This window comes from Convolutriloba macropyga, chromosome 6 (assembly GCF_964194025.1).
Source record: "Convolutriloba macropyga chromosome 6, txConMacr16.3, whole genome shotgun sequence".
Taxonomy (NCBI): Eukaryota; Metazoa; Xenacoelomorpha; order Acoela; family Convolutidae; genus Convolutriloba; species Convolutriloba macropyga.
The window spans coordinates 363,195-375,641 of record NC_134473.1 but is presented as its reverse complement, the minus strand read 5'-3'; the positions used below and the strand labels follow the sequence as shown (position 1 = coordinate 375,641).

The window sequence follows — 12,447 nt, the reverse complement described above, 5'->3', positions numbered from 1 at the left end:
TCTCCGAAAATTATATCGGTTGGCCGGAATTGACAAAACAAAAAAGAGCCAGGATAGCATTAAATTCCTAGCCTCCAAATAAATTTGAGGGTTTGAGCAATTAAGGGGTCACTCCATATAGCATTCCTCTCAGGTATTTATTGATCAAAGAGCATGGCGATGTAATCTCCGGGAAAAACATGATTTCGAACTGCTGACGAATCAATGTTCATCCCAGAAATTTTCAATTGGCAAGCGTTAAGATTTCATGCAGCGAATTATTGCAAATCAGACCATGGCCCGACAACTAGGTTTAGGTAACGCTGTTTTTCAAATACAAATTTTTTCAACTTCCATACTAGTCTTTTATAGTTAAAACTTGGGAACTAGTCAGCCTCATGTAATGGAAACAGTGACAAGTTCTTCTGTCTTGAAAAATTTTGCGAATTTGGCATTGTAAAGATTAAAAAGACGAAAGGGTGGGTGAGAGATGGAGTATCAAAATTGTAAGTGAAACAGGCAAGGGCGCTAAAGAAATGTTTGTTGCCAAAGTTTTGATACTATATCCTCATGAGTGATGATGCATTTTTTGTTTCAGAACATGCTACAAATCATTCAGCAGAGCCCTTCTGGTCTACCGCCTAACTTGACAAGGTGCGCTCAATATCGATACCTGTTTTTATAAAATGTATATGATGGTTACAAGTTGATGAACAAGGAAATAACAGTAGAGTGCTTTGTTGAAATAAGGCAGTGTTTTTATTTTGCAGGAACTATACTTATCAGTTGCTGAAAGCGCTCTTCGCCTGTCACTCTCGCAATATTATTCATCAAGGTAAGTCAAAATATACATCGTTTGCCAATGATAAAATTTAAAATTAACTTTTTTAAGTAATATATTCATACATTTTTTACATCCCTTCTGAACAAATTTCTGATTGTACTGATGAAATCCCATTTTTAAATTTGTAAAGTCTGAGAATATACTGATAATGTTTTTGATATCGAAGTAGATCACTCTGGGCTAGGGAAACTAACGTGGTTACCAAGTGACAGTAATTATCCCCACTGCCAGTCGAGAGGAATACCACATGTTGATAGAGATGAATATAAGAAAAACGAAAAACTGCATGACCATTTGAAGTTTTAAACATATCAGAAATTTTGCATTGGTGCTTTGCGGTTTATAATGCGAGAAAGAGCTGATATAGTATGCTAGCATACATTCTGCGGTGAGTGTGTGTATGGGTGTGCTTTAGATGTGAAACCTGAGAACATGTTGGTGACGAGTGACAATGTGCTGAAGCTGTGTGACTTCGGCTATGCTGTCAGAAGTGTCAATAGCAATGGCACCAGTAGTAACCTCGAGAGTTCCGTCTACACAGAGTTCATTGCCACTCGGTGGTACCGCAGTCCAGAGGTATTATTAGGTCAGTTGACTTCTTTACTGCTCTTAAGATGTCCAAGTCCCGTGAAACGCAGTGGAGTTTTATAAATCAAAACTGTATGTAGCAGGACCGTTTGAGGCGTAAGGTTTTGGATAAGAAACAAAATAACAGCTGTGAAAGTCTTTCCTACCATTGTACAACTTTCCGCCTAATTGCTTAAAATCCTGTTTTACAAGCACCTAAAAACCCAACTGTTGGACCATTTTTTTAAGATATTTTAAAAGCGCGTTAACAGGTTTAGCTCCTCCCCAAGTTTCAAAAATGCCTACAGTTTAGCAAATTTCAAAGTATTCAGTTTTGTTAGTGTTTAAGAATTTTATTAATTAATTTTGCTAAGTGGTGAAAGTGCTGCTTTCTTCAAAATTTTTATGAAATCAAAATTTTGTTGAATTTCTATTCATCGTATGATTTTCCAATCATTTTGGCGATTTTTCGTACTGCCAAAAATTTGTTAGTAATCATGAAATCTATTTAATGTTCTAGAGGTTTAATTCTCGATCTTTTTTGTCGTTTTTGTACCTCATTGTTTCAATTTCTTAGAACATATGTTTGTGCCTCCAATTGTTAATTTTAAAGCCTCACACCCCCATTATAGGCGTGAGCTATCCTCCCTAAACTGTAGCTAGCTACTGACGGAGCCAACCGCTTGCCAGTCATTTGAGAGCAATTTAACCGACGTTTGCTGGTTGTTTTTTGTTTAGAATTATTAATTTTTGTTAACCAGAATACCAAAAATAGTTGTGGTCGTAAAGGTATTGAAGAAATCTCAATATGGATTCCTGATTTTATTAGCTGTATTTAGCGTCAAATTTTCAGCCAAAATGTTGTCTCATAGCCGCGAAGCGATAGCGGCTATTATTGGGGACATCGTGGTTTTACAATTTAATGAATTTGAATTGTATTGGGGTGCTGTCTTTTTTTAAAGATCTGTTCACACTTTTTCATGATTTTTGAAGTCAATTTGGAGTGATGATTTCGATCACGCCGAAACAGGAAGTGGAGCGAAAAAGCGAGTGGTTTTGCGGCATGAAATTTTGCTCTAATTTCAAAGCAGAGTGAGAAAACGGTGTTTGAACATAAATTAGCTTTCTCGGTAGTGGTTTTTTTGTTCATATGCAGCGATTTCACTTCGATTTTTATTGTTTTTTCGAGTTTTGGGTCGGATTTTTTTATATATGGTTTTCCCAATCCATTCATAGTTCATTCTAGGCCTAGTTTTTTGTTTGAACCAAATTTCCATTTCTCGCTAGTGGTTTTTGTTCACATGCGGCAGTTTGACATTGATTTTCTGATTTTTTTGGTTGTTTTTTATCTGACTTTTCTTTGTAATGGTTTTCCCAATTCACCCAGAGTCGGTATTAGGTCTAGTTTTTTGTTTAGTCGATGAAAATTCTTTCAATTATACGTCAGGACTTGTCCTGCTATGACCTGACTTTTTGGAATTGATTTTTTCAATGGCTTCAGTGACTTCTACTGCTTTGCAGTTAAAATTTGTATGCGTGACGTTATTTCTGCTTTTAGGTCAATTGCGTGACTTACCTCACTCAAAAAATGACTTTTGAACTCACATATGGAACTTCATTTTTTATGAACATTTACTAATTAAAGATCAATAGTGTGCATCAAAGTAGTGCCAAACTTATATGCCCTAATTCTTGAGTATTAGTCTTGAGTATAGACCGTATGTGTCATAAAAATAACAGTTCGTTCGAATCCAACCCAAAAAGTGTAGTGGTGCACTAAACGACTGGTTGTCGATCTGCGTCTATCTTATTTCTTTAGTTGTTTCAATTATGGAAGGCCACAAGCGCCTATGGCGGCTATTTTGCGGCAATCTGCCGGCTATGTTAATAATTACTTGGTGCAGAACTAAGAAAGAAAAGTTAAATTGATTTGATTCCTTGCAAGTGTAGGATTCAACTGAATCAGCTGAGAATGTCGAGAAATGTGAAATGTGTAGGAGCGAGATGTGGTAAAGATGCGGATATGTGGAGTGCAGGGTGCATAGTGGGGGAGATGGCAGATGGGAGACCGCTTTTCCCTGGCCAGAGTGAACTGGACCAGCTGTTTGTGATACAGACTGTGTTGGGACCACTCAGCACCAGACAAAGGAACATGTTCTACACCAGTCCACGATACACACAACTCAGGGCTAGTTTTTCTAATTACCCTCGGAGTCATTTTTGCAACTTTCCATTTTGATTTGCTATCCTGTTTTGTTTTATAGCTGCCCACAGTTGCTAAGGCCTCGAAGGGACTCGATAAAAGGTATCGTCACAAGATGTGTGCCAAGCTCCTCGATTGTATGAAGGTGAGTTATCCACGTTGTTTATTCCCGAACGCTTCGAACCTTTTCCGAGAGTTTCTGTATTAGTTGAGGCTGAGAGTTAGCGCGTGCTATCATCGGACAAATCGGGGATTTAAAATGCGTTTGGAGTTGCTTATCTTGCTCTCAGATCGTGCACTTTTATTGGCCTTGTTGGTCTTCTAGTACGCAATTTCTTAAGGATTTGAATTTAAAATTTTTATTGGCTCAAGCATAATTTAGTGTTAGATAATGTACTGTATTATAAATAGCCGCCGTCTGCCTCTCGACGACTATTATTTAGCCGCTCTCCTTTATATGACTCGAAAAGGAATATTGGAGAAGTCTTTCTAAAATCATTTTTCTTCGAGTGAATTGTGAAGCCGGAAATGAAACGCGTGAAAAATTTTGGAGTGGTTTAGGTGCTGAACTTAATTGAATGGATCGAAAAGAGAGTGGATTTTTGTTCATATCGCTGTTTCCGAGAGAGCGAGAAATTGAGGTGTAAAAAAATTTCTGAGAGCGAGCTTTGACTGCTTTACTGCTTTGTGTGGTGTTTGAATAGACGCTTATTAATTAAGGAGTTCTTAGATACCAAGTGAGAACAGTTTTATTGGTATTAAACGTTTTTTGTTCAGAAAAAATAACAATAAACTGAGAATTTTTAAATTATTTTTCCTTTTTTTTGCAGTTTTTGCCTAATCTCAGATAAGTTTATTGGTCTATTATGGTTTTCCTGTTGTTTTGTGAGCGTTTCAATACTATATTTGCTCAAATGAACTCTTTTTGGTTTTATGTGCTCTCTTAATATCAAAAAAAATCATAAACTTTTTCTAGATTTTGTTTTATTTCAAGTTGTTTTTAAACGCTTTTGTATTTATTGCATTTAGGCATGTCTATAGTTATTATTTTTGCTAATTTCTTCTGAGTTAATGCTTTTCGCTTTTTTTACCGTTCAATCTTTCATTCTAGAGGTGTTGCTGGAAGTCACTGGAAGCTAGACTGGTCTTTTTTCTGTGAAGTATAATACGAATTTCTAACTTGTTTTTTATGGGTCTTTGTTTTTTATTCTATCAATGGACAAGGTGTTGGATTGTGTATGATTGATTGACCAGAAGTAGTAGTGAAAAATTTTGTTTTGGTATGGTTTGGAAGTAGCATATTGACAATTTATCCATTTTTTGTAGCTAAATTTGGTTGAAATTTTGCAGTGATCAATTTTTGATTTTCCTTCATTTCTTTTCCCCTTACCTGCGTTTTCGTGAAAATTCGTGTTGGGTTTTCTGTCAATTTGTAGTCGTTTATTGAATTAAAACTAAGCGTGTCGCGTGGTCTTTTGCCAATATGTGTTTTGGAGTTTCAACAAAAATTTTGTCAGATGCTTTAGCATCTTTTCTGATCAGATACTTTTTCATTGTCAATTTTCATGTTATTATTTCAAATTGATTAGAGTTATTTATTGCTCTTGAACGAAGTTCATAGCAATTATTGTAAACGTGTGTGTGTTTTTTATGCAATTTTTTTCGCTTGATAATTTTGCGCTTTTCTTCTAGAACATTCTTTGACTTCTCAAGTGACTTTTTCACGCTTTCATTCTTTATTTTTGAGTGATCTCTATTGCTCCAAAGTAAAGCTAATATAAAATCGGTTGCAGAATAGGAGAGGTAAGTGATCTGTAGCGCAGTCTTTAGTGATTGTGGCTGTGGATCGGGAGGTCAGTGGTTCGAATCCCAGCGGGTGACAGGGTTTTTGCAGCCCTAAAGAAAAATTGATCTAGGCTACAGCCCCTGAATTAAATTGCCTCGCCTGTCGTTCAAGAGCAATTCTTTCGACATTTGTCGGTTTATGTTTTAGTAAGGTAATCATTATGTCAGTTAAGGTGGTTAACTTGTTCCTTAGAGTCGTTTCCGGAATTTTTCGGCTATGGCTTTTTTCAATTCGCTTTACCTTTTAATCAAGTTTTTCGTTTTGCATTAGTCACGTTTTACTCGTGACTTAGCTTGCCCACTGTTTCAACTTAATGGATTTTAAATTCTGTCACGCATTGGATCACACAATATAGTGAATACGAGCAATGTCAAAAGAGCAAAAGAAAGGGGATAAACCAACAAAGACCGGTCATTAGATCATAGTGCATTAGGTTATCTAAGTTCATTAGAGTGATTGCTAGTTGGCATTAATATTAAGCTCAATAGCTTTCAATTTAGAGGAGGCTGAATTAAGTATAGTTTTAGGATCTAACTCAAACGGCACGCCAAATTAGATTACTTTTTGGCACTTAGAAAAAAAAGGGTCAATTTCTATCTCTTCTCTGTTCTTTTTCAATCATATTAGTGTATAAAAGCACGTCAAGGGTGACTATTTTCTGACAGTTTGCGGGCTATGTTTTCATTGTCACGCAAGTCAAGGGTGGCTATTTTTTGGCAATTTGCCGGCTATGTTTTCACTGTCACGCAAGTCTATTTCGCACCTATGTTCGGCAGTCACACTTTTGGTATACTCTGTCCTCGGTCGAAGAGGATAGCGTCCCTATGCTTTAGCTAGCTGCTATCAAATCCAGACCACAGCGTAAAATTTGAGAGCACTTCCTGTGACATTAGTCGATTGTTGAGTATTTGTGAAACGAGCTGTGAATTACAATTAATAATTTTGGCAGTGTTGGTCTTCGCAACAATCATCTTATTATCATAATCAAATGGTATAGCAAAGATTACAAATTGCTCAGCTGCAGTTTTCAGTCCGGTTGGAAAGTTTTGTTGCTATTTTCTCGCAATCGGCCGGCTGTGTTTATTAGTTGCTCTCGAACGAAGTTTGAAGCAGTTATTGTAACGTGTGAGTCAGTTTTATGCAAAATTTTTGCTTGACCGTTTTTGCGCTTTTGTTCTAGAACATTCTTTGACTTTTTGAGTAACTTTTTTGTTGCTCTCTTTTTGAAATAAAGTTTATTGCTGATATAAAAGGAATTATGAGCGATTAAGAATCAAATCTATTGTAGCGTAGTGATTAAGATATGCGACTGTAGTTCTGAAGGTTCGGGGTTTGAGCGCCTGTGGAGTCAGTAGTTTTTTTGCACCCGTAAAACATTTATGAGCTGCACTCCCTCTAATTAAATTGCCCCCTGTTTGAGTACCATTCATCTGATGTTTGTCGGTTTATGTTTCAAGCCAATTTCCAGAGGCATTCGTCGTCTCGTACTGAGTATAGAGCATGGTTTTGTAACAGCTTTGCACTGAATGTAATTACTGAAATTATGAGTCAATGACGAATTTTTAATTCAGCGATTGTATTTTTTTCCCGTATCTCAATTCTGTACACTTTTCAACCATTCACATTTTGTTTGTAGGGCCTGTTGGCAATCGACGCCTGCAATAGACTGGACGTAAATCAAGCTCTGAGACACAAAGTGTTCATACCCGAAGTGGCCATGGATGCAAGCAACGCAAATCACAGAAGCAATCACCACACTCCCACTGTGACATCCTCAAGCCCTGCCTTACATTCGCACCGTTCTTCAGACGACCAAGGCTCACCCTACCTGGACAGCGGAGGGGAGGGGAGTCCGACCCAACATTACGGTAGTGGGGCTGGAAAGGCCAACAGACACTCAATTGCAGTGCACATGAATGAAGTGGCAAATAAGAGAGCCCCAACATCTAACATGTAATGTCTGACTAATTTGCTTTTTTGTTCCGACTCCACTTAGTGGGGTGGAACTATCAGCTCAACTGCTTTTTTTTCTGTGGATTTTGGCCGAGCGATGTATTTGATGTATAAAAACTATGTATCATTAGAAAGTCCATCGAGCACAGAGTTGTGAAAAAGATTAATATTGGGGAGCCATTTTTAAGATCGTCAATTTTTTTTCGACGTGTTAACATCAATGAGAACTCAAATCGAAGCAGTGAGTTTGGTAATGCTAGAATAGTGAAAGAAACAAAAGAACGAGTCGTTTTGAAGCTTTCATTTTTATCAAACAGGTTTTGAAGTGCAAAAAGAAATTTTTGCACAGTGCAGAGAGGAATAATTTTTTTGTTTTAGACAATTTTTACTTGCGGCAATTTGCCTGCTTTTGTCGCTGTTTTTTCCCTTGATTTGTTGCAATTGCCTTTGAAGATGATACATGTATTTTAATGGCGCTTAGATGCTACTTTTGAACCGATTAATGGACAGTAAATGATTTCTATGGCTTTGACTCTGGTTTCATAGTATTTGTTTTTTTTACTAGCCGCAAAGCGATAGCTGAGGCTATTATTGGTTTTATCTTGGTTTTTTATTTCATCAACAGGATTTTTGTTACGGCCATATGACGTCACAATCACACCTAGAATCTGATTTTTGTTCATTCGTTCATGCAACTTTGACTGAATTGCCTGTGTGACGTCATTTTCACTCTTAGCGGAAAGTGTTTTTTGTTCATTCGCGTGATTCAATTTTTGGTCACACGTCACCTACAGTCTCAAAAATGACTTCCTCGCTCTGAAATTGACTTTTCTTTAATTCAATTCAAAGAAATAAGGTCAAATGAGTGCGTGTCACTCTAAAGGAAGGGCAGCTAATAGAATCAGCAATAAGTTAAACAAATTCCTAAAAACAACAGCTCGGAATTTTAAAAGTTTCTTTTTTTCGTCTGTTTCTTTTACCATTATTTTGAGGCTGCAGATCTACGAAGTCTGCGGCTATTTTCTGGCAATCTGCTAGCTATGTTTTGTTTACTCGTAATTGTTTAATTGCTCTCAAACAAAATTTGTAACAATTATATGAGTCCTGTAGTCTTTTTTTAATGCGATTGTTACTTGACAGATTTTTTGTCTCACCATTTTGACGTTTCGTGATCAAAAACGGGGAAAGCTGCTAAAGCGCGGATGGCATTTAGTTCTCTTGAAGCCTTTTTGGCCTACTAGTCGGTTTGTATGTAATTCGCCAAATCTGTTCAGGAGACATAAATTGATTGTGTGGGGGGCAGTTCTTAGAGTTTGACCCCTATCACTTCACACCTCCTTTTATGGCTTTGATGCTGTTTTTTGTGAGTTCGTCAATTTTGAGTTTTTCTCCTTTCAAGTGTTCTTTATAATTGCTCTTGAACGAAGTTCATAGCAATTTTTGTAGACATGTTGGTCTCTTTTTCATGCAAATTTTTCGCTTGACCATTTTGCGCTTTTTTTCTAGAACTTTCTTTGACTTCTCGGGTGACTTCTTCACGCTTTCGCTCTTCATTTTTGAATGACCTCTATTGTTCTCACTAAATCTTGTTGCTAATATAAAATCGATTGCAGCCAAGCAAAAATAAGGGACTGATAGCCGAGTGGACTGATAGCCGAATCTGGTTATGGAGCGAGAGGTCGGTGGTTCGAATCCCGGCGGGATAGAATGTTTTTCCACCCGCCTGTCGTTCGAGAGAAATTATTCCGAAATTTGTCGGTTTATGTTGGTTTTATTTTCATATACGGCAGATATCATTGGTCTTTATACGGAGGCATTTGTGAATATAGATAGTGTTACTAGTCAATAATTTATGGTGTTCGTGGCTTTACACCACGTATTTTTGTTCGGCCTGCTGCTAGTTTTTCCTCTTTTTTTGTTTTGTGGTAATGTTGCCAAATCTAATGAAAGGACTAGAGGACTTTCTCTTGGGCCATCCCTCATTTTTTATTGTTCGAGGTTAATAATTTATGTTTTTGATTACTTTGAAATTGTTTGTCTTCAAAAGTTGTTTCATATTTGCTTTTTTAAATTGTTTTTCGAATTGTACATTAGTCTGATTAATGATAGCTTCGAGCTGCTTCCAATAAAACCAAGAGATTTTAGTTGTGTTTGAAGATTTTCGACTCCAATTATTTTTTTAAACGTGTACTTTTGAGTCCAAATTTGTGTGGTTGGTCTCTTTCTTGGTAAATACAGATTTCTGTTACAGTATTTGTGGTTTCATTTTGTACCTGAAATTACTGACTATAACACAATTTACGTTTGAAAACTCTGCATGAATGTTTGAATGTTGCATTCATTTGTTGATAATTTCTTACCTTGTTATTTTTTGGCGCTTTGTCGTTAACTGTAATTTAGTAACGAGTTTTGCGGTTTTCAGTTATTCAGATAGTTTTAGTATGAATGATGAGAATGCAATTGTGCTATGATTTGATTTCGGAGAACCATAAGATAGAGCTAAAATATACTTTACTGACGTCAGTGTTGGTGGCATCTGTTAAACTACCTAGCATTATAGTACCTTTTGGCAACAGTTCTAAAGCTGCTATCGTTGCTTTATTTTCACTTCGTCCGATTTTTCTGCCCCAAAGACTCGGAGGCAAACTCGTCGTTGACCCTCGTGTAAATTCGCTGTTATTTCTTTTCCAAAAACTTTCTTCTCAAGCGCAGCTTCTAGTTCTGCTGAGCAGTTATACACAATTTTTTTCAGCCGGTAGATTAGTTCTTTTAGAGAAATTTTTCTGCTTGGTTTCTTAATTGTCTGTTTTCTAAATCAAGTCCGTGGGCAGCTAGAATCCGCCGCATAGTGAGCTAGATATTGAATCAGCAACTGTGGTTTAGGGAACTGGGCATTTTGTACTGCGTCAGATTTTCGTTCTTGTTGGAATTTACCCAATTTTTTTAGCATGAGAAAATGTCTGCTATCTGAAGTTTCTCGACACTTTTAATATTTAAAATTTCAATGAAGAATTTTAGTTAGAACTAGTGTCTGATTTTAGGGAAAACCGTAAGGATTATGGGTCATTGCGAAAGCCAATGCGTGACCCTTCTCAGAAGGTTCTAAAGAGAACAACATCGAACAAAGATACCCTTTTTGGTGCATATAGAGACGCACATCAGTCCAAAGTGACGTGCGATACTCAGCCAAATTCATCACCTAACGACAATCAGAACCAGCAACCCAAATACTCATACATGCCATTGAAAAGCAACAGTAGCAATTCTAGTGGAAGTAACAAACAAGCTAACAATCAGTCTTCTTCGTTTATCCAAGACGCAATCAACAGTTTCTGGACTGATGGCCCCAACTCAATCCTGGCACCACCCTCAAATTTACAACACTTGAACGCTGCAACACCTGGTTTGAGCCAATCACAGGGACAAACAAATAAACAACAGCCCCTGAACAACTTGGACATAAGGCAGAAAGCTGATCCAAAAATTGACAGCTATCAGTTTTCTCAGACAGGTGTCGTTAGACCTGCCAAATTCTCCCCGGGCGGTGGAGATACATTGCCATTTGCGGATGATCTAGAAGCCTCTATGCTCAGCATCGAAGCTGCAGTGGACACTACTTTGGAGAAAATAGCTAGAAACAATAATATTTACAACGGCCATAGATTCGCTACCGACGAAAGCTTCAAGTCAAGTAGAGATACAGAATCACAAGCGAAAGATTCAACATTACGCGCTTCACAATTTGAGAACCCGTCTGACGATATCTACTCTCGGAGCGTTCCTCCAGCAATTGCCGCTGATGATTTCTGCGAAGATTTTGAAGACGAAATGGACGCTGAGTTTTCCGAGGAGCCCATCACAAAGGAAATGAAGCCAGTATCGCCTTACCACAGCAGAGTTGATAGACTGAAAGTGGGATCTCAGTTTGACAGGCGACCCCATTCAAGTGGTGACAACAAACCAATGCTCTGTGATGCTGAATTATCTGACGAGACTGGGTCGAGTGGTCCAAGTGTCGGAGATGTTGCAAATATTACAAGTGGTGCCAGCCACGATAAAACTTTTTCTGAAAACGAGAGACCCGAATCTGAGACGAAGCTTGTAGCGCCAATAGCGCCCTTGGTTGATGAAAGTTTTGATCTGGAATATCAGTGTGATCAAATACTGGAAAGTAACATCACAAGGAGCGGAACTTGGTGCGATGAAGACAGGTCGAGAGAACCTGCTAATCAACCAGTTCAGAAAAATAGCAATCGTTTAATACCTGGCGCAGTTCACATGGAAACATTACCAATACCCAAGCAGCGGGATGCGCAGCCCACTAGAGAGAGGAACCGTGCATCATCAGAAAATAGAGGGAACCGAGTTCGACAGATGGTCGAGACATCTGTGGACTCCGGCCACAGTTCGAACTATGTCCGACTCGAAGCAAATATTGATCATCCTGGTCTATTTGCAAAACTGGCTGGCGGTCAATTGCCTCAGGGAGAGAAAGTTGGCAACGAAAGTCCAAGGTCGAAATCTAGTTCGAAGAAAAGTAGCCAAGAACTCTCGCCGTTGCCTCCGTCCAAATTTAAAACGCCTCCAATGTCACCGGTTAGTGAAAAATCTTATTTTGTGTTGATATAACTGAATATTGAATGTCACAGCCCCGTCTTGATTATTAAAAACGTTATTGTAGCTGTCATAAAACCTGTCATATCAAGTTGCAGATGTTTAATTTTCGTTCTGTTATCATTTCTGAATGAATTGATGTTCTGCACTATGTGATCAGAAATGCGAAAACACACGGGCAAGTTTTAAAACACCTAGAATTACCGACGCCAGATTTTACGATTTTCAGTAATACGGTGCCAGCTTTTAAACTTGCAAGTGCGTGATTCAAGCAAGGTTACGCGGCTCCCGTAAAAGTTACTTCAAAATGCTGGCTCATAGATCGAGACGCTGCATATTTTGCGATTAATGCCAGATTTTTAAATAGCCGCGAAGTGATAGTGAGGCTGTTTTTAGCCTAAATTGTGTTTCTTCTGCAATTGAAAGAAATTGAATTTTTCT

At 37.9% G+C, this 12,447-nt stretch overlaps 1 protein-coding gene across 3 annotated transcripts in view; it reads left to right on the top strand.

Moving 5' to 3' along the window:
- The first annotated feature begins 531 nt into the window (after positions 1–531).
- LOC142341419 (uncharacterized) overlaps positions 532–12,447 on the top strand; it is a 57,207-nt gene continuing 45,291 nt past the window's right edge. For all 3 annotated transcript variants that reach the window (XM_075392350.1, XM_075392349.1, XM_075392348.1), the window contains exons 1-7: positions 532–633; positions 750–814; positions 1,239–1,409; positions 3,388–3,578; positions 3,655–3,738; positions 7,076–7,392; positions 10,434–11,988. In XM_075392350.1, coding sequence (XP_075248465.1) covers positions 557–633; positions 750–814; positions 1,239–1,409; positions 3,388–3,578; positions 3,655–3,738; positions 7,076–7,392; positions 10,434–11,988 — 2,460 coding nt within the window. In that variant the 5' untranslated portion in view covers positions 532–556. The remainder of the gene's footprint in view (positions 634–749; positions 815–1,238; positions 1,410–3,387; positions 3,579–3,654; positions 3,739–7,075; positions 7,393–10,433; positions 11,989–12,447) is intronic.